We start from the raw sequence: 21,343 nt of genomic DNA on the forward strand, positions 1-21,343 counted from the left end.
GGAACTGTTCGGCACCTACAAATGTGCCTCCACTGCCACATTAATGCTGTGCTGTCAGCATGAGCTCCATTAAAACATTTTTTTTTTAACATTTATTTATCTTTGAGAGAGAGAGAGAGAGACAGAGACTGAGCGTGGGTGGGAGAAGGGCAGAGAGAGAGGGAGACACAGAATCCGAAGCAGGCTCCAGGCTCCAAGCTGTCAGCACAGAGCCCGACATGGGGCTCGAACTCACAAACCGCGAGATCGTGACCTGAGCCGAAGTCGGACGCTCAACTGACTGAGCCCCCCCGGCGCCCTGTAAGCTCCATTTTGGTTACAGGGAAGCTGAGAACTGGGTGTCTTGCACGACTTGCTTACAGGTCACTGCTGGGAGCGCGGCGGACTTTCAGAGAACTTTCTCGGCATTCTCAACAGTTCGAGCATTTGTGGACTGCCTGCTCTGCCCCGGGACCACCGACCTCCCAAGAGCCTGGTCAACAAGCTGCTTGTCAGCCCTCCTCCTCCGTGGTGTCTCTACCTCCTCCAACTGAGAAAGCCGGCTTCCTGCAGACCCAGACTAGCACTCCAGGGCCTCGCAGAGTCTGCGAGGCCCGTACCAGTGGCCCCAACCCCACAGCTCAGGAGAATACCTGTAAAATACGCTGCCCGACCTGGAACATGGCCCGTTCCTGGTGAGGCCTTTCCCGCCCATCTTGTCCTGTGAGCTACCCAGCCCCCCACCAGGGAACAGAGTGCAGGCCTCTCATAAGCAAAGACACGTGCCGCCTGGCACACGATGGCTGAATTCTGGTTGCACGAAGGACTTCCACATCCTGCTTCCCTACACGTGCCCTCCATGTCTGCTGGTGTTGGGCCCCCACCCTCAGCGCCTCTCCTTCCCGCCTCACCTCCTCTCGTCAGGAGAGCTGCCCAGGCCCACGACTCTGGCCTCTCCATACGCCCCCAGACATCTCCACTGGACCATTCCAGGCACCCTAGATGGGCCAAGTTCAAATCTAAACTTGCCGTCCTCTCCCTGCACAAACCTGCTCTTTCTCCCACACTTACTATTTTCATCTGTGCCATCCAGTGGCCAAGCTAGAAATCTTGGTGACGTTCTCAAGTGTCTTCCCTTCATCCCTCGCATGGTGCTGCTCCCAAGTCCTACTGATTATACCAAGTGACTCTTTGCCTGGAGTCTTTTCTCCGTACCACCACCATGACTGTCTTTCCCGGAAGGGGTCCCTTTTCATTTACTTCTTTAAGGACAGACTCCTGCCCCCTCTGCTTGCAGGAGGAAATCCAAGCAGGCCTGGCCCGGCATCACCTGTCTCGACGGCTTTATGCACACTGCTCATCCCCGCAGGAATGTTCTTCCTGTCCTGGGGCTGACCCCGCCCTCTCTCCAGAGACCAGCTCAGCCCTCGTGTCATTACTGCTGGCAAGTGACGCCCGTTCTCCCCCACTGTGGCACTACAGAGTCTGTTCAAATTACTGCTTCCTTCCCCCCTCCAGTGAACTCCATGTTCATTTCTGTGCCGAAAGCTGGCTCAGAGCTGACTCCAGACCGACTCAAGGTTTACAAACTGGACAGATGACACATGTGGTGTCTTCGGTGACACCGGTATCATGTGCTTCCAGCCAGGTATGAAAGACCACAGGTGTGGCAGCGAAGCACGGCTGTGAGGAAGCCACTGTGCCCGTGGTGACAGCGACATCGTGCCAGGACGTCGGCAGAGCCTCGGTGTCCCCGCCACACCGCTCCTAGGGCACGCCTTCGACAGTGGGGACGGTCACCCACCTTCCTGTTTGTCTCAGATCAATTCTTAAGCTTTTTCGTCCATTCTGTGAGCCACCCTATTTCCTTCCACTAAACTCCTTTTCTGCTTCAGAAATGACAGTGCCGTGTGTAACCGAGGGTCCTGGCTGGTCCATGGCCCATGACCGCTTCCCTCCCTTCCCGGGGCAAGACCGTGGTCGGTAGAGTCTTGTGGACATAAAGGTGGTTACGCTGCTGGGGGGCGGGAGGAGACCAGAGAGCCAGGTCCTCGGGGTGAGATGGGGAAGACTCCAAAGCGGGCACCAATCAGGTGCCGAGACAGAACGGCCCGGCACAAGAGCAGTCTGGGAGGCTCTGCCCTTGCCCGACACCTAGGACCAGGTCACTGAGTCCCCCTGCCAGTCCCCGCCCTGCTGCTTCCTGGCCGCCAACTCCGAGGTAGCATTTACCCCTTCCGAGCTTAGTGTCTCTCTCTGTAATAAAGGGGTGTTGGCGACAGCCAGGCCTACCTCACAGGGCTCTTCCGAAAGAAAAAAAAATATCCAAGTAACGGCACTCCATGACCTTGCAGCGTAAGGGTCAATGTCCTGGGGGGCCTGCGTTCGCCGGCTCCATCCTGACCCCTCCAGCCCTGTAGTCCGGCTTCTGCCCCCACCACCCTCCTGACCCCGCACGTCTACAGGTCATAAGCGCGTTCTTGGATCCAAGAGCCGAGGTCTCTCTCCACCTCTGGCTCCGTACTCCCCTCCCTCACCTCTGCACGGTCAGCTCTGTGATCCAACGCTTCCCTCTCCCCTCCCCTGGCCGCAGTAACACCCCCCACCCAGCTTCCTGTTCCCCCTCTGAGCCCGGTGCAGGTGGGTCTCCGGGAATCTTCTCCCCGGCTCCTTCCCTGCCATTTGTCCTCCGTAACCCTTGCGACCCCTGGGCTCCGCCTCGTCAGTTCCACACCTGGGTTACTTGCAAATGCTTTGCTGGCCAGCAAGGTTACATCTGTCCCAATCTCTTTGCAGAACACAGGAACAAGGGCTCCGGTACTCAACAGAAATCATCACGCTACTCCCCTGCTTAAAGTCCTCAGTCCCCACTACCTATAGACAAAAATCCGAATCTCCTACCTGGTATCCAGGGACCCTTTGTGATCCCAACTGCCCTTCCACACTGACCAGTCAAAATTTAGTCCTGTTTTCCCTTGAACACGTTCTGACCTTTCCCTCCTCTACGACTGTTTATATTTCTGGAACGCTTTTCCTTCCACACGCCTCTCCTTCTTCAATCCACGTCTCCCTGTCTGGAACTCTCCCCTCCTCCTCTGGGCCACCATGGCACCGCTGGTCCTTTCCCTTCTCTTTGCTGTTCCCCTGGCCATCAGCTGGTCTCTCTTCCTCTCCAGGGAAAGCCCTGACCGCTCCTGGCGCGGCCGCAGAGTTGTCCGAGTCTGTGCTGGAGACCTTCAGAGCTGGCCAGCCGGATTCCAGGCCAGCTCTACCGCGTCCTACGTGGGTTACCCTTGGGCAAATCAGTTAGCCCTCGTTTCCCTACCTGTAAAAAGGGAACTTCATCCACAAAGTGTCTACCCCCTGGATCACTGCAAGGGTTCAGTTACATACACTAATTCAAGCACTTAGCACAGGGCTGTGGGCACAGTACACACTCAGAAAAACACCTAGAATGAATGAGTGAATGAATGAATGAATGAATGTATGTATGTATGTATGTGTGCATGTATGTTCTGGGTATGTCTGTCTGTCTGTCTGTTCTGGCACTGCAGGAAGCACCTCAGCAACAGCTGGTGGGACGGAAGACAGAGTCTTCTCCCTGGAGGCTCCTACGGACTGGCTGGGCAACCACCCGGCATGGCAGGCTGCGGTCCAGCACCCAGGTGGGCTTGCTGGAGAGCCTGTGGCTTCGCCCAGGGTGGCCAGAGTAGACAGTGGGCGTGGTGAGGCCACGGCACACACTGAGAGGAAACAGGCAATTCCAGGCCAGGGGGAAACGTTTACGCTAACAGATGTGGGCCTGAGCGGGTGGGGTCCGAGGCGTGACAGGGGACAGATATGGGGTGAGCCAAGTCTGATGGGGTCCAGCTACCTCCCTACAGGCTGGAGGGGAAGACTGTCCGATGAAGACATCCCCGCTCAGTGCTGTAGCCTGACACCCAGCACTGTTGCCTCCTAGAGCACAGATGAGGCCAAGAAACCACAGTTCACTCAACGCATCTTCACGTAAGTTCGTGCACCGGAGGTGACCAGTTCTCTCCCCGCAACACATCTTCACGGAAGTTCACGCGTTGGATGCGGGTTCTCTCCCCACCCCACGACACCCGTCAGAACTCCCACGGGCGCTCGGGTCCCTGCCTGGGGAGCCAGGGAGAGAAACACCGCCACGGCGCTAGGAAAGCAGTCCCTCCTGCACACAAGGCGCCAGACAGAGTAAGGGTCTGTTTCTCTTTTTTTCAAAAGCTTGACGGCCCCGAAGAATGAACGCGCAGCAGCATACCTGTGTGAGGGTCAGACTGAACACTTTCAGTTCTTTTCTCGGCCTAGAAATGAACGTAAAAACCATTAGTTCTGATTGTCTACTTATAGGAGCAGGAAGTCTTGCCGGGGTACACCTGGGGGCCCCAGGGCTCCCCTTACATACCTTATTGTTGCCATTGCACACTCTGATAATGGACACATAGTGTCTAATTTTTCTGCAAGTAGAAAACAATGCATTATTTCTCTCCTGGCTCTCTGTTCTGATGGATATGTAGCTAATTTTCACCATGAAAGAGCCTCTCTCTTTCACAATACACAAAATGCCTGGAGCAGAGCACGTCTATTGTTTGTGGCCAAGGCCACCAAGAAGCACCCCAGAGTCTACACACATCCTCTGGTGTCTCTGTAGACAAGAAGTTGACTCTCTAGCAAAAACAACACAGCTCTTCCAAATCATCACAACACAGAATAAAAACACCCGTGTTTTAAAAAATGGACTGTTAACCAACGGAAAGCCTTGAATTCCTTAGCATGTTTTCATTTTCACAGCCCTTTGTATTAATGTTCTTTCCCAGGTTCTAACAAACAGTGTGCTCACAGTCACTCAGGGCAGCGCCACAGGCCACGCTGAGGGCCAAGGCCACATGTAGCTGGTGTGGGGGGGGGGGAGAGGGCGGGGGGGGGTACTAAGACAAAGCACCTAGGGCTCATCCCGGAAGTCGCAAACTTGACTCCTCACTTATTTACTGGGCCTTCCACTTTTCCCTGGATAATTAAATCCCTATATAATTACTGCAAAAACTTTGGAAAGGACATTAAAAGGCAAAGAATCAGAACAGAGAGCCCACACAGCCCCGCCTCCCTGAGGCCATCGCCAACCGGCAGCCAAGCCTGGTGACCAACCACGTGAGCCACCACAGTGGCCCCGCTCCGCCGAGCACCGGCGGCCAGACCCTGGGCCAGAAACCCCCCCTCTCCAGCCTCAAGTTTCCTCATCTGTAAAATGGAGTGCCGACGCCACAGCGCGTGCTTAGGAGGCAATGAACTGACGTCTACCAGGCACTGGGAGCCTGCCCAGGGAGGGCCGGGCTCGAGGCACAGCAGCAGCTGCTGGGGCCGCCACCGCCGCGTCTCTTCCTGCTCTTTTCTCTCCTTCTTCTATTTTCAGGATAGAAATCACGCACTGGGTCTGATTTTGCATTTTCACGTTTGCGTTCATCTTCAGCATTTTCCCCGTTTAATTTTCTATGATCGTCATTTCTAATGGTTGCATATTTCATCGTGGGGTGTCCTGCAATTCACATTCATCATTTCCTGGCGTTCGTCCTATTTAAGATAAACTCTGAGACAAACCACAGGGCGTTTTCGGGCTCCTGCCAGACAACACTCCGCCATCTGCAGTCACATCTGTTTTACGTGAGAATTTCTATAAAGGGCAGTGTTTTAAATACTTTTATCTCATTTGATAGGCCTAGGCAGAAATAATACACAGGCTATCAACTGAGCTAAAAACCTTCTAAATACAGGGAGTCCATCAGGTAGTGTCCCCCCCACACAGCTTAATAAAGTGACATTCTAATTTAAATACGGGAGAGTCTCTTTTGTGTCCATGCAGCATAAGCAAGACCGTCTGGAACCTGGTGGCTCCAGGTCACAAGCGGGAGGGCCAGGCCGCAGCCACAAGGGATGGCCTGGAAGAACGTCATTCTTGGATGACATCTGACTTTGTTACAAGTCTTTCTTTTAAATTTCTGCATGCCAAGCAGAGCGTGCTGACCGAAGTATGCTGTCTCCACTCACCCTCCCTGTCCGACGACAGGTACTATCTTCACGTTCTGTTGTACGTTGTCTCCATTTTTCTTTTTGGCGTGGTAAATTCCTTGCCACTCCTAAAAATGGAACATAAGCATCATTACACCGTGTGTTCAGAGGATAAACCCAAGAACATCTTCCACTCAGGTTCGGGTTCATTTACCACGGCTAAAGCAATTAGGATAAAGAATTACCCCAACCCCAAACAGGATTTTCGGTAACCTGGCCATTTTCCCCAAGTCCATCTCCTCGGGAGCTGCTGACAAACGCCAGCCCCCCACAGTCTGAGTGGTGACAGGTCAGCGGCCGGCTGCCAGCAAGAGGCCCTGGGCCCACGAGTGAATCGCTGAAGAGCGCCGGCTCGCTTCCCCACACGGGTCCCTCCTGTCCTAGCTCCTGCCTGTGCAGGGGAGGAGCGGTGCGGCCTCTGCCCCTGCCTTCGGGAGGGGAGACCCTCAGGACCCGGGGGAGTTGTGTGAGGGCCACGGTCCCTCCGTGGAGGTCAGGGAGGGGAACAGCCAGGTCTGGGCTCAGGTATAACACATCAGTGAGACTTTAAAAGCCGGGGCCGCAGTTACACCAGCTGTGCTCCAGTGAGCAGACAGAATATACAGGATCCTTTTAGAACAAAACTGCAGCCTGGGACAGGAGGTGCACACGTGCCGTGACCACAGTGAGAGAACAGGGGCTACAGGTGGTTCCCTACCCCTGGGGTGGCAAGGACAAGCCTGAGGTAGAGTGGGGTTCTGTTCCCGCCCAAGAGGTTGGGAATCCCTCCAAGAGTCACCAAGGTCCTCAAGCTATAAATATCCTTAAAACCCACTGTGGGACACTGAACTTCTAGGGTGTTCCATAACCTTCCTGCCCTTCTAGATCCCCCGGGACCTGGGGCTGACCCAGGCGGGAAGCCTTGGTGGCTTAGCTCCAATCTCCTGTCCAGACCCTCACACAGGGTCAATTCTGGAATCTTCCATGCTTATGGCATGGCAACCTGCGTGCAAATGCCAAAAGGAAAATCTCATTTTCAGGCTCCTCTGAGAAAGCGGACTGAGCAGAAACCAGGACGTTCAGACAGAAGCGAAGGATGGTTACCGATGCTTCTCAACGTATTTCTGAAAACAGTGGGCGCCAAGGAAGGACTGACATAAAAGCCTGAGAGCCCAGCTCAGGGCTTACTTGGCCCAGGGCAGAAGGGAGCTGAGGCTCTTACTCACTACAGTTCTGAGGAGAGACTGGCCAGTGCCCAGAACAGGCAAGGACTAAACAGGGGTCCCTGGGCAGGAAGGTACAGTGTGTCCTCCTCACCCACAGCCCGCTATCCCCCAAGGGGGCTTCAGCAGACGGGTCCAAGACTTACTTCTGAAGCTCACGATCAAGAGAAATATGGGAAACCGACCGTGGTGATGTTTATAAAACTGTGAACAGACCAAACACCACAGAACTGTAGACTTTAAGTGGGTGAATTGTGTGGTATGTGAATTCTCAATTATTCTCAGTAGAGAATAATTCTCTCAATAGAGCTGTTATATAAGAGAGAGAGGGAGAAAAATGGGAGACCAATTCAATCCATCAATCAATCAACACTTTAAAATACATCTGCAGGATTTTCTCTCCTGTCTGAAAAGACATGGGCACCAAGCAAAGGTAGAAAAGAAGCCAATTCGGCCGGAGCTGAACAGTCCGGCCAAGGAACAGGCCGGTTTGGGCAGAGGTTCTGCTTGGAGAAGAGTTTCACGTGTAAGTTTTTCAGTTGCCAACAGAAACAAACCATAGTTACTGATCACAGATCGTATTTCTTATCAGAAACAATTATCTATCATAAATACATAAGTTTTAGTTCCCGAGAATACCAAAGCACGACCTGAGAATGCGGTTATGAAGATTCAATCCGGAAAAGCACGAGGTCCTGACACACGGCAACCAGTAAATGGCTGTTCCGGCCCAGGTGGTTTTGCACAGGCCTCTCTCTGCGGGCCGAGCCCCCCTCAGAACGGCACCGGGGCCCACACCTCGCTTCTGTTCGGGGGCAAGCTAAGCACCAAGCTGGCATCTCTGACCATCAGGACAGCCCCTTCTTGATGCCTGGTGTCTAAGAATGAAATCTCTGTCATCCGCTGTCCTGTCCCCAGGGTCTGCACATGGTAAACAGTCCAGGGACACTGGAGCTTCTGTTCACTGAATGGAAAAGGCAGGCCGAGGTCAGACTGTAGAATGCTTGCAGCCAGGCCAAGGGATGTGGCCTCTACACTGGCAGAGTGACGTGATCAGACTAATCACTCGGGAGTGGGGAGTGCGCTGACTGGAGGTGGAGGTCACGGGTCGGGGAGACCTGACTGGGTTCAGCCACCACAAACCCAGGGTTGGGGAGAAGGCCCTGCGTAAGGTCAGGCCCAGGCAGCGGACTCTCCAAGGCAGGGGTTTAACAGACGTCAGGGCTGAGTGATGGACTTGATGCCGGAGGGTAGGGAGGAGCCAAAAGCCTGCCAGGAATGGGCGTCCGGGCAAGTGTGAGGACGGCCAACAGGCAGAGGCAGCAGAGGCTGGAGGGGACGACAGGAAATCATCGCTGTCAGAGGAGGTGATGGCGGGACGTTGCACGAGGCCCTGGAGAAGAGGCTGGGGCTAAAAGCGGGAGGCGTGGGACATCCGTGTGGAGTAGCAAAGGTGCCTCGGCAAACAAAAAGCTTTCTGAGGAGCACAGCATGGATGAAGGACCCTGGTAAACGCGGGAGGAAACGTGCACTGAGGGAGCCAGTGACGGAACAAAGCAGAGGACCTGGAACTCCAAGTTCTGAAAAGCCAGTGGGGGCTCTGTGGCCACACGTCATTATTACAGGCAGACACCCGAGCAGCCAACATTTGCTCAGTGCCCACGAGACACAACTTCCAAGGGAAGAAAATTCAGTTTCTAAAGGAGAAGAACCCGTGTAAGGTTTAGGTGTCTGAGAAGAGGAGACCGTAGGCTCTAGAGCCTGCGAGACGAGTCCTGGGGACGAGGAAAAGGGGGGAGTCGGGAAGGATGTGCATGGATGCAAGGAAGCCCGAGCACGGAAGCTGAAAATCAAGGTCACCTAATACCAGCAGGTGCTCTCCCAAAGAGGGGCTGCTGGCTGAGAACAACATGGAGGGAGTCTGCGGAGGGTAGTGTTTGCAATACTCCTCCTTTGACCATCATCACAATTTCTCCTCTATCCCTAAGGGGCACACCTGGAATGTGACCCTTCAAAGCCCCCAGCGCTGTCACCTAACTACTTCTAAGTTCCCATTCTGGTTCCCAGGGCCTGTCTGAGCTCTCTCCACTGAACCCAGCACCACTGTTACCCAGGGCAGCCGACTCCTCAGCAAGCCCTTCTCCCTCCCTAGGGGACCCGATCAGAAAGGCCATGTTTTCTTTCACATCAAAAACCTTCCCGGCTAAGCGGCCTGTCCTGTCGCAGTGCTGGCCGAGGGACCAGCAGGTTACTGACGAAGGACAAACGGCTCTCCCCGGGAGCTCCGAAACATACAAAATAAACAACCGTGTTCCTTTCTGAAATAAAACAGTATTGGGGTCATAACACGATAATCTTTCATATCCTCTGCTCACAATAGGTTTTAGAGAACAGGTCTCAGGTGTTCAAGCTTGAGGCCCCTCGTACCTGGTGCCAACAGCATTACGTAGGAGGCGAGATGCCCTTCACACAGATCTCGGTAGATCCCAGGGCCCGGCTCTAGCCCACTGACAGCCCCGTCCCCACCTCCACTCTCTCTTTGGCGAAGAGCGGGGATCCCCCGTGTTCGGGTTACCAGATGGAGGCGTGCGAGGCCATCATCTCTGGCTCGCGCCCGGCTGGCCCGCACGACAGAACCGCCGGCTGACCCAGAGGCAGCATGGGGCCTAAATGCCAGGATTGGGGAGGCCGTGGAAAGCCCTCCCAAGGCTTCCGGGACTGCTGCTTGGTTACCACCCTCTGAGGATGCCCCTGCCAACTGAGGGGGGGGGGGGGGGGGCGGGGCCAGCCTGGGCAGGGTGCCGAGCACCCGAGGCTTACTACCTGCCTCGGCCTCCATGCTCTTTCTGGAGGACCTGCCACTCTCTCCAGCAAGAAAACCGTCATCCTTGACAGAACAGCTGAAGGAACAGGATTCAGGAAGTGCCCGTTAGTTATTCCCCAGATGGCATGTCACTGGCCCCTGCCTGCCCTGTCCTTGTCCTTCCCTTGCTCAGCGCCACGGGAGAGCCAAGGGACACGAACCCACCAAGGGTGTCTCTGGGGCCCCGGTGACGTGCTCTGCTAGACTACGGGACACGTGCTGGCCGGATGTCACAGGGCAGCGGGCAAGAGAGCCGGTCACCGGTATCTCAAGCGTTCGGAGTGACCAGATGATGGGTCTCCCCCTGACTTCCAAACCTTCACGAGAGCCCGGCAGGAAAGACTGTGGAAAAGCAGCAGCCTCGGCATTTCCTGGGCACAACCCGTCTCTTGTCTAAAAACCCAGGAACCGTGAGGTGCTGACGGGAGCCACGGCTCTGAGAAGTCGCCCTTCAGACTGGGCCTGCCTTCCGTCTGTCCCCCCGGCACTGAGATCATGTGACTTGTCCCGTTTGCACCCTTGGAATAGGAGCTCTCTACGAAGGAGTCTGTGTTGTGCCCTTCTGTCTATGCCAGAATCTAGCAGAGTGTCTGCCCACGGGAGGCATTCCAGAAAAGGCTGGATGAAAGCAGGAGGCCCAGAGACTTGTTGGGCTCAGAGGCGCTCCAAGACCACGGACCTCACCGGCGCGCTCCTCTGCCCAGAGCCATTTGCCAACACCTACCGCTCAGAAGATCAGTGATTAGAAAGGTCAATTTATTTATCATAAAGATGAAAAGAGTAATTTTCAGTGTAACAGCTTTTCACACTCTACCCTTTCTTGGCCTCAGTTTCTTCTTCCGCAAAATGGGAAAAATGGGGATGACGCCAGCAGCACTTCCTCGGGCTTCTGCGCGGGGTAGGACTCCGATTCCCCGGCGTGTGCAATGCTCAGTGAGCACCAAGTCTCCTTCCTGTCCTCTCTGTGATGCGAGAGTGAACAAGGGCCGGAGCCCTCACTTACCTTGCCTATCCTGATGCATGAATTTATGGTATCGAGCAACTCAGCCTTTTTTTCATTTACAGGCACTTCCGCTAACTCCTTGCCTATTAGTTCGCCTGCTTGATAGCCCATGGTTGTTTCAAACGCAGGATTTGCATACTGGGGGGAGACAAAAGAAACAACATCACCCAGATTAGAAGAGAATTTGAAAAGAGGGCAATCAAGGGTATTCACCCCAAGCCGGCTTGTTTCCCTCCTGGAAAGCTCAAGAACCTGGAGCTCCCCACCACAGTTCTAAAGCCCTAAGAGCACACCCCCAGGTGATCCCTGGAGTCCAGAGAAGCCGCTGCTCCAGGGACACCTGGCTGCGCTTTCTGCCCTGGCCCCCGAGGGCCCCAGGAGAGATGGCCTGATCCCACTCGAACACCAACAGAGGAAAGAAGCCGCATGGAGACGGGCCTGGGTTGCTACAAAAGGCTTTTTGGGATGATGATACAGCAGGACAAAGCACAAGACTGAAGTCTGAAGCACTCAGACCCTCCTCTGCCGAGTCCCTTGACCCCTCTAAGTCTCAGTCTGCGTATCTGTGTAATGGGAACAGAACATCTATCTTGCCACTCTCGTGATACACGTGAATAATCAAAACAGGCTATGAACTGCGAAGTATTTACAGATATAAGGCTGTATGACTAAATTTCAAAGAAGATTACAAGACTAGGATAAAATGTACAGGAAAGTTGAGCATGTGCTAATAATAATAGTAATAGTAATAATAATAATAATAAAATAATGACGATAAAGCAGTAACTGATGCTGCTTAAGATCTGTTTTCCTTGCTAGACACTATAGCATGCATTTCACACACATTAACCCACTTAGTCCTTAGAACATCCTTACAAAAGGCAATAATTAGTATTGTGAATATTAATATTATTCCTGTCTGGGGCGCCTGGTGGCTCAGTTGCTTAAGTGTCCAGCTCTCGATTTCAGCTCAGGTCATGATCTCACGAATAGTGAGATAAAGCCCTGTGTCTGGCTCTGCACTGACAGCACGGAGCCTGCTTAGGATTCTCTCTCTCTCCCTCTCTCTCTGCCCTCCCCCCTGCTCCCAAATAAACTTTAAAAGACAATTATTCCCATCTGTACAGCCGAGAGACCACATTCAGAGAGATTAAGTAACTTGCCCAACGATGCTCAGCTATGAAAGGGCCGAGCTGAATGCAGCCCAGGCCTGTCTGACACCAGCTTGTACCCACAGCCACTGGCCCAGGCTGCCTCTCAGGGCACCAACTCCTGAAAGTCAGGATCAGCAGCTCTTTACAGAGAAAGTCACAAGTGAGAGGAAAGTGAGGAGCAGGAGTGCTCAGAATCAGAATCAACATCAAGGTGGAGCTGATTCTCGGACAAAGGGAGCGTTTCCTCAGCACGACCCCTCTCTTCTTATCTAAAAAGTGCAAGTCTTGTTACCTTAAGCCGCTTTTATGAATCCACTTTGCTAATAACGGGTCATTTGTTCAGCGACTACTAGGTTGTTCTGGAAATTCTGAGAAGTTTCTGGTAAATTTCTAAAGGTGTAAACTATCTTCAAGACCAGGGAGAAAGGCAAGAACCTGCAGACCTGGCGGTCAGAGCCTCCTCTCCACCCCCCCCCCCCCAACCCCCGGGGGTAATCCCTCTGGATAAAAGTCTCCTCTTGCTAAACAAACAAACAAACAAAAAGGTGAAAAGTAATAAATGCAAATGTGCTAGAATATTTTCTAGCACCCAAAGTAATCATTAGTATCTTTTCTTATCTACAGGGAGCTTAGTTTAAACTACACATTTTATACATTTTGTTCTGATAATCCTCCAAGGAAAACTTGGTCTCTTGAACTTCAAAAAGAAAAAAAAAATCATACCTGAGGGGTTCAATCCTAAAATAAGAGCAAACAAAACCAGAAATTCAGAAAAATGACCTTCCAAAATAACTAACCTGTATAACACGGTCTTCACTTGTAATTTCAACTGCTTCTTGACTTTTCTCCAGTGCAGTGAATATTGAGTTACAAGCCCTTTATGGGTAGGAAAAAAAACAAAAACAAACACTGATTAATGTAAATACCACAAAATGCAACACAATCTTGCGTTACTGCATTAACTTATTTAAATGTGTTTTTCATCTGATTATAAAAGTAACAAGTACTAACCCAAGAAAAAAAAAAGGGTAAATATTGAAAAGCACAAAGAAAAAATAAACACCTCAGCAACCCTGCTACCTGACCACAACTATGCCCAACTGGAGCCTTCCTTCCAACGTGCGGACCAGTGGACCAGAGCGGAATACACGCCAGGGTTGGATCGCAGCCGTTCACCAGCTCCAGGACCCTGGGTGTGTGACTGAACCTCCTGAGTCTCCCTCCTCCCCATCTGAAGGGTCCAGAATCCTGCATGGAGCCTGGCAGAAAGGGGGCAGTCAACCATTTGTAGCTATTATTTTATTTTACCTTTTTTATGTAAAAAAGAGTATGTATTTGGAATGAAGAAATAACAGCAACTTACAAACTTAAAAAGATGACAAACGGGAAAATCGTCACAATATCCAGGAAAATAACCATGCCGTTAACCCGTGCACCAGGCAGGGGTTAGGGGCACTGACCCCGCAGAGTCAAAAATCTGCATGTAACTTTTGACTCCCCAGAAACTTAAGTACTAACAGCCTACTGTAGACCAGAAGCCTTACCGATAATACAACCAGTCAATTAACACAGATTTTATATGTTATATATATTATCCACTGTGTCCTCACAATAAGGTAAGCTAGAGAAAAGAAAATGCTGTTAAAAAATCATTAAAAAAGGGAGCCTGGGTGGCTCAGTCAGCTAAGCATCTGACTCTAGATTTCAGCTCAGGTCATGATCTCGCAGTCCGTTAGTTTGAGCCCTGCACTGGGCTCCATACTGGCAGTGCGGAGCCTGCTTGGGATTCTTATTCTCTCTCTCAGAATCAACTTAAAAAATAAAAATAAAAAGATCATAAGGAAGAGAAGATACATTTCTAGTACTGTTTCTTGAAAAAAGAACCTCTACATAAGTGAACCCATGTAGTTCAAACCCATGTTGTTCAAGGGTTAGCTGTATTTTTATTAACAAACCACCTGATTCATGTCTGTAGGACATCTTCCCTATATATTTGGCAACATAATCTTTGATTGCCTATTCATATCACAATACAATCTTTATAGAGCCACCAGGAAATAATTCAGTCTTTTCAAACTGACGTATAATTTACATACAATATTCTGCTAGCTTCGCATGTAAAATACAGTGATTCGACCTCTGTATCCACTGCAAACTGATCACCAGGGCAAGTCTAGTTATCACCTCTCACCACACAAAATTCATACGATGTAGCTGCCCCATCAGCTACCACATCTTTATCCATTTACCTATCGATGGACACTGGGGTGGCTTCCATGATTTGGCTACTGTAAATTATGCTGCAGGAAACACAGAAGTGTATATATCTTTTCGAATTAGTATTTTTGTACTCTTTGGGTCAATACTCAGTAGTGGAATTATTGGGTCATAGGGTAATTCTATTTTCAATTTTCTGAGGAACCTCCATACTGTTTTCCAGAGTGGCTACACCAGTTTGCGTTCCCAGCAACAGTGCACGAGGGTTCCTTTTTTTCCACGTCCTCGTCAACACTTGTTGTTTCCTGTTTTTTATTTTAGCCATTCTGACAGGTGTGCGGTGATACCGCATTGTGGTTTTGATTTGCATTTCCCTGCTGATGAGTGATGTTGCACATCTTTTCAGGTGTCTGTTGGCCATCTGTAGGTCTTCTTTGTTTAAAAAAAATTTTTTTTAATGATTATTTTTGAGAGAGAGTAAGCACAGGGGAGGGGCAAAGAGAGAGGGAGACACAGAATCCGAAGCAGGCTCCAGGCTCTGAGCTGACAGCATAGAGCCCGACGTGGGGCTTGAACTCATGAACTGCAGGATTATGACCTGAGCTGAAGTTGGACACCCAACCGACTGAGCCACCCAGGCACCCCTGTAGGTCTTCTTGGGAGAAATGTCTGTTCGTGTCTTCTGCCCATTTTTTAAGTATGTGTTTTTCTTTTGGTGTTGACGTCTTTTCATCAGTGTGTATTCTTGCCCCCCTTTGTTGTAGATTAGCTGACCACATAAGGATAGGTTTCTTTCTGGGCTCTATATTCTGTTGCACTGATCTATAGGTCTATTTTTGTGCGAGTACCACACTGTTTTGCTTACTACAGTTCTGTAGCATATCTTGTTATCTGGGATTGTGATAACTCCGGTTTTATTCTTTTTCAAGACTGCTTTGGCTTTTTGGGGTCTTTTGTGATTCCATACAAATTTTAAGATTGTTTGTTCTAGATCTTCTATGAAAATGCTGTTGGCATTTTGATAGGGATGGCATTAAATCCGTAGACAGCTTTGGATGGTATGAATATTTTAACAATATATGATCTTCCAATCTGTGAGCATGGAATATCTTTCCATTTGTGTCAGCTTCAATTTCTTTCATCCATGTTTTAAAATTCGATATAGGTCTATCATCACCCCTTGGTTAAGTTTGTTCCTAGGTATTGAATTCTTTTTGGTGCAATGATAAATGCAACTGGTTTCTTAATTTCTCTTTCGACTACTTCATTATTAGTGTATAGAAATGCAACGAATTTTTTTTATGTTGATTTTGTATCCTGTGACGTTACGGAATTCATTTATTAGTTCTAGTAGTTTTTTGGTAGAGTCTCAAGGGTTTTCTATATATAGTATCATGTCATCTGCAAGTAGTTGAAAGTCCTACTTCCTTCTTACCAACGTGGATGCCTTTATTTCTTTTTGTTGTCTGACTGCTATGGCTAAGGCTTCCAGTAATAAAAGTGATTAAGAGCAGACATCCTTGTCTTGTTCCTGATCTTAGGAGAAAAGCTCTCAGTCCTTCACTATTGAGTATGAAGTTAGCTGTGCTTCTTCATATATGGCCTTTATTATGTTGACGTATGTTCCCTCTAAACATAATTTGTGGAGGGTTTTTTTTTTTTTTATCACAAATGGATGTTGGCAAATGCTTTTTCTGCATCTACTGAAATGACCACATGGTTTTTATCCCTTCCCTTGCTGATGTGATGATGTATCAGATTGATGCATTTGTGAAGACTGAACCACCCTTGCAACTCAAGATAAATCCCACTTGGTCGTGGTAAATGATTTTTTTTAATGTATTGTTGGATTTTGTTTGCTAACATATTGTTCAGAGTTTTTACATCTATGTTCACCAAGATATTGTCTTAATATTCTTTTTTTTTTTTTTTTGTAGTGTCTTTATCTAGTTTTGGCATCAGGGTAACGCTGGGCTCAGAGAATGAATCTGGAAGCTTTCCTTTCTCTTCTATTATTTGGAATAGTTTGAAAAGAATAGGCATTCACCATTTTCATAGAATTTACCTGTGAAGCCGTTTGGTCCTAGATTTTCTGTTTGTTGGGGGTTTTTTGACTAGTGATTCAATGTTATTGCTAATCCGTCTATTCAAATTTTCTAATTCTCCTGGTCCAGTTCTGGGAGGCTACATGTGTCTAATAATTTGTCTATCTCTTCTAGGTTGTCCAATTTGTTGGCATATGATATTTCATACTCTCTTATAATGCTTTGTATTTGTGTTATTTCTCCTCTTCGTTTTAAAATAAAAAATTTTTAAGTTTTTATTTATTTTTGAGAGAGAGAGAGACAGAGAGAGACACACACACACACACACACACACGCAAAGCATGAACAGGGGAGGGGCAGAGACAGAGGGAGACACAGAATCTAAAGCAGGCTCTAGGCTCTGAGCTGTCAGCACAGAGCCTGACATGGGGCTGGAACTCATGATCCACAAGATCATGACCTGAGCCAAAGTTGGACGCTTAACTGACCAAACCACCCAGGCACCCCTCTCCTCTTCAATTTTTTTAAATGTTTATTTATCTTTGGGGGGGAAGGGCAGAGAGAGAGAGGCACACAGAATCCAAAGCAGGCTCCAGGCTGTCAGCATGGAGCCAGATGCAGGGCTTGAATCATACAAACTGCGAGATCCTGCCTAAGTCAGATGCTTAACTAACTGAGCACCCAGGCACCCCTCCTCTTTCTTCACTTAAAAAGAAAAAAAAAATTATTTATTTATTTATTTATTTATTTATTTAGAGAGAGAATGTATGAGCAGGGCAGAGGCAGAGAGAGGGGCAAAGAGAGAATCCCAAGCAGGTGCCATGCTGTCAGTGCAGAGCCTCACATGGGGCTCGATCTTGCAAATGGTGAGATCATGACTTGAGCTGAAATCAAGAGTCAGCCACTTAACCAACTGAGGCACCCAGATACCCTCTTCATTTTTTTTTCTTTCTCTTCTTTCATTTCTGATTTTGTTTGAGTCCTCTGTGTTTTGTTTTGGGTTTTTTTTTGTTTTTTTGTTTTTTTTTTGATAAGTCAGGCTAAATGTTTATCGATTTTGTTGATCTTTTCAAAGAACCAGCTTCTGGTTTCATTCATCTGCTCTCCTAGTTTTTTTTTTTTTTTTTTTTTTTAAGTTTCTATTTTGTTTATTTCTGCTCTAATCTTTATTATTTCCTTCCTTCTGCTGTTTTGGGGTTTTGTTTGTTCTTTTTCTTTTCGTAGCCCCTTCACGTGTAAGGTTAGGTTAATTTGAGATTTTTCTTGCTTCTTGAGGCAAGCCTGTATTGCTATAGACTTCCCTTTTAGGACCCAAAGATTTTGGACCATTGTGTTTTCATTTTCATTTGTCTCCATGCATTTTTTAATTTCCTCTTTGATTTCTTAGTTGACCCATTCATTGTATGAATAGCATGTTATTGAACGTCCATGTATTTGTATTCTTCCAGATTTTCTCTTATGGTTAATTTCCAGTTTCATAGTGCTGTGGTGGGAAAAAGATGCATGGTATGACTTTCATCTTTTTGAATTTTTTGACACTTGATTTGTGGCCGAATATGTGATCTATTCTAGGCTGAATATGTTACATATTGAAAGAGCATGTGTATTCTGCTGTTTTAGGAGGGCATGTTCTGAGTATCTCTATTAAATTCATCTGGTCCAGTGTCTCATTCAAAGTTTGTTTCCTTGTTGATTTTGTTTAGATGAGTTGTCCATTAATGTGAGTGGGGTAGTAAAGGCCCCTACCATTACTGTAATACTATCAACTACTTCCTTTATGTTTGTTATTAACTGCTTTATGTATTTGGGTGCTCCTATGTTGGGTGCATAAATATTTACCATCATTCTTTCTTCTTGTTGGATTTTCCCCTTTATGTCTTCTTCTGTGTTCTTGTTACAATCTCTGATTTAAAGTCTATTTCGTCCAATGTAAGTATTGCCACTGGCTTTCTTTTCACTTCTATGTGCATGATAAATGTTTTTTTAATTTTTAATTATTTATTTAAAGTTTATTAAAAAATTTTTTTAATATGAAGTTTATTGTCAAATTGGTTTCCATACAACACCCAGTGCTCATCCCAACAGGTGCCCTCCTCAATGCCCATCACCCATCCTCCCCTCCCTCCCACCCCCCATCAACCCTCAGTTTATTCTCAGTTTTTAAGAGTCTCTTATGGTAAATGCTTTTCTATTCCTTTGCTTTCAATCTGCAGGTGTCTTTAGGTATGAACAGAGTCTCTTGTGTGCAGTATATGGATGGGTCTTGCTTTTTTATCCATTCTGTCACCCTGTCTTTTCATTGGAGCATTTAGTCCATTTACATTCAAAATAACTATGGATTTATTGCCATTTTGTTACTTGTTTCAAGGTTGTTTTTGAAGCTCTCTGCTCCTTTCTTCTCTCTCGTCTTTCACAGTTTGCTTTCTTTAGTGATATACTTTGATTCCTTTCTCTTTATTTTTTGCGTATCTATTTTTGATTTGTACTGGTTTTTTGTTTGTGGTTACCATTGGGTTTACATATAACATCTTATACATATAGCACTCTATATTAAGCTGATGGTCACCTAAGTTTAAATCCATTCTTTACTAGTCTCTCACCTCACACTGATAACAAGCCATTTTGACAGGTGTGAGGTGACATTTCATTATGGTTTTGCATTTCATTGAGGGTTAGTGATCTTGACCACCTTCTCATGTGCCTATTGGCCGTCTGTTTACTTTGAACAAAATGTCTCTTATGATCCTCTGACCAATTCTTAATCAGTTTTTTTTTTTAAGTTAGTTAGTATGAATTCTTTATACATTTTGGATATTAACTCTTATTGGATATATGATTAGAAAATATCTCCCATTCAGTAGGTTGACTTTTCACTTTGTTGATGGTTTCCTTCTCTGTGCAGAAGCTTTTTAAGTTTGATGTAGTCTCATTTGTTTATTTTTGCTTTTTTTGGCCCTTGCCTTTGGAGTTTGAGGGCCCCCTCCCCCCCAAAAAAAAAGAAAAAGAAGAAAAAGAAAAAAAAACTCACTGAAACCAATGTCAAGGAGGTTGCTACCTATGTTTTCTTCTATGAATTTCACGGTTTCAGGTCTCACATTCAAGTCTTTAATGCATTTCGAGTTAATTTTTGCATATGGTTAAGACAGTGGCCCAGTTTCATTCTTGTGCATTTAGCTGTCCAGTTTTCCTACCACTGTTTTAAAAACTTTCCTTTCCCTACTGTATATTCTAGCCTCTTTTGTTGATGAACTGACCAGATGAACATGGGTTTATTTCCGGGATCTCTATTCGATTCCACAGACCTCGTGTCTGGTTTCATTCCAGCACCATACTGTTTCGATTACTGTAGGTATGCAGTATCATTTGAAATCAGGAAGCATGATACCTCTAGCTTTCTTTCTCGAGATTGCTTTGGCCATTCAGTCTTTTGAGCTTTCACATAAGCTTTTAGGATTATTTGGTCTAGTTCTGTGAAAAATGCCATCGGAATTCTGATAGGGACTATCCCGAATTTGCAGACTGCTCTGGGTAGTGTGGGCTTTTTAACAATATTAATTATTCCAGCCCATGAGCATGGTATATTTTTCCATTTATTTGTGTCATCTCCAATTTCTTTTATCGATGTCTTAATAGTTTGCAGTGCACAGGTTTTTCATCTCCTTGGTCAAATTTATCCCTAGGTATTTTATTCTTTCTGATATAATTATAAATGGGACTATTTTTCTTTCTGATAGTTCTTTGTTAGTGTATAGAAATGCAATGGATTTTTGTATATTAATTTTGCATCCTGTAACTTTACTGAATCACTTGTTAGTTCTAATTGCTCTTTGGTGGCATTTTTAGGATTTTCTACATATAGTATCATTTTCTGTGCAAACAGTGACAGTTTTACCTTTTCCCTTCCAATTCAGATGCCTTTTCTTTCTTTTTCTGCCTAAATGCTCTGGCTAGAACTTCTAATACTATATTAAATAAAAGAGGGGGTGGGTGTTCTCGTCCCGCTCCTGATCTTAGAAGAAAAGCTTTCAGCTTTTCACTACTGAGTATGGCGTTATCTGTGAGTTTGTCATCTGTTATCTTTCTTACACTAAAGTATGTTTCCCCATACCCACTTTGTGGAGAGTTTTTATCATGAATCGATGTTGTACTTTGTCAGATGCTTTTTCTACTTCTATTGAGATGATCATAGGATTTGTAGCTTTCATTTGGTTAATGTGGTATACCATGTTGATTGATTTCCAGCTGTTGAAGCATCCTTATATCCCCAGAACAAATGCCAATGATCCTTTTAATGTATTGAATTCAGTTTGCTAATATTTTGTTGAAGATTTTTGCATCTATGTTCATCAGGAATACTGGCCTGTCATTTTACTATTTTGTGGCATCCTTGTCTGGTTTTGGTAATGCTGGCCTCATAAATTGGGTCTCGAAAAGTTCCCTCCTCTTCTGTTTTGTTTGTTTGTTTGTTTGTTTGTTTTTGGAAGAGTTTGAGAAGGACTGGTGTTAATTGTTCTTTGAATTTGCGGTTGATTTCATCAGTGAAGCCATCTGGCCCTGGACTTTTGTTGTTGGGAAGTTTATTACTGATTCAATCTCCTTACTAGTAATTGGTTTAGATTTTCTCTGTCTTCATGATTCAGTCTTGAAAGATTTAATGCTTCTAGGAATTTATCAATTTCTTCCAATTTGTTGACATATAACTATACACAGTTGTCTCTTATAATTGTTTGTGTTTCTGTGGTGTCTGTTGTAAGTTCTCCTTTCATCTCTCATTTTATTTATTTGAGCCCTCTCTT

The 21,343-nt window shown here is 47.1% G+C and overlaps 1 protein-coding gene across 2 annotated transcripts in view; it reads right to left on the minus strand.

Annotated features, from left to right (window-relative positions):
- PDE8A (phosphodiesterase 8A) overlaps positions 1 to 21,343 on the minus strand; it is a 153,494-nt gene that overhangs the window by 38,109 nt on the left and 94,042 nt on the right. For both annotated transcript variants that reach the window (XM_019460363.2, XM_019460362.2), the window contains exons 7-11: positions 13,083 to 13,161; positions 11,132 to 11,269; positions 6,043 to 6,131; positions 4,406 to 4,457; positions 4,262 to 4,304 (exon numbers count right to left, since the gene is read on the minus strand). In XM_019460363.2, the coding sequence (XP_019315908.1) occupies positions 4,262 to 4,304; positions 4,406 to 4,457; positions 6,043 to 6,131; positions 11,132 to 11,269; positions 13,083 to 13,161 (401 nt within the window). The remainder of the gene's footprint in view (positions 1 to 4,261; positions 4,305 to 4,405; positions 4,458 to 6,042; positions 6,132 to 11,131; positions 11,270 to 13,082; positions 13,162 to 21,343) is intronic.

This window comes from Panthera pardus, unplaced genomic scaffold (genome assembly GCF_024362965.1).
Source record: "Panthera pardus isolate Hobbes unplaced genomic scaffold, ASM2436296v1 HiC_scaffold_23, whole genome shotgun sequence".
Taxonomy (NCBI): domain Eukaryota; kingdom Metazoa; phylum Chordata; class Mammalia; order Carnivora; family Felidae; genus Panthera; species Panthera pardus.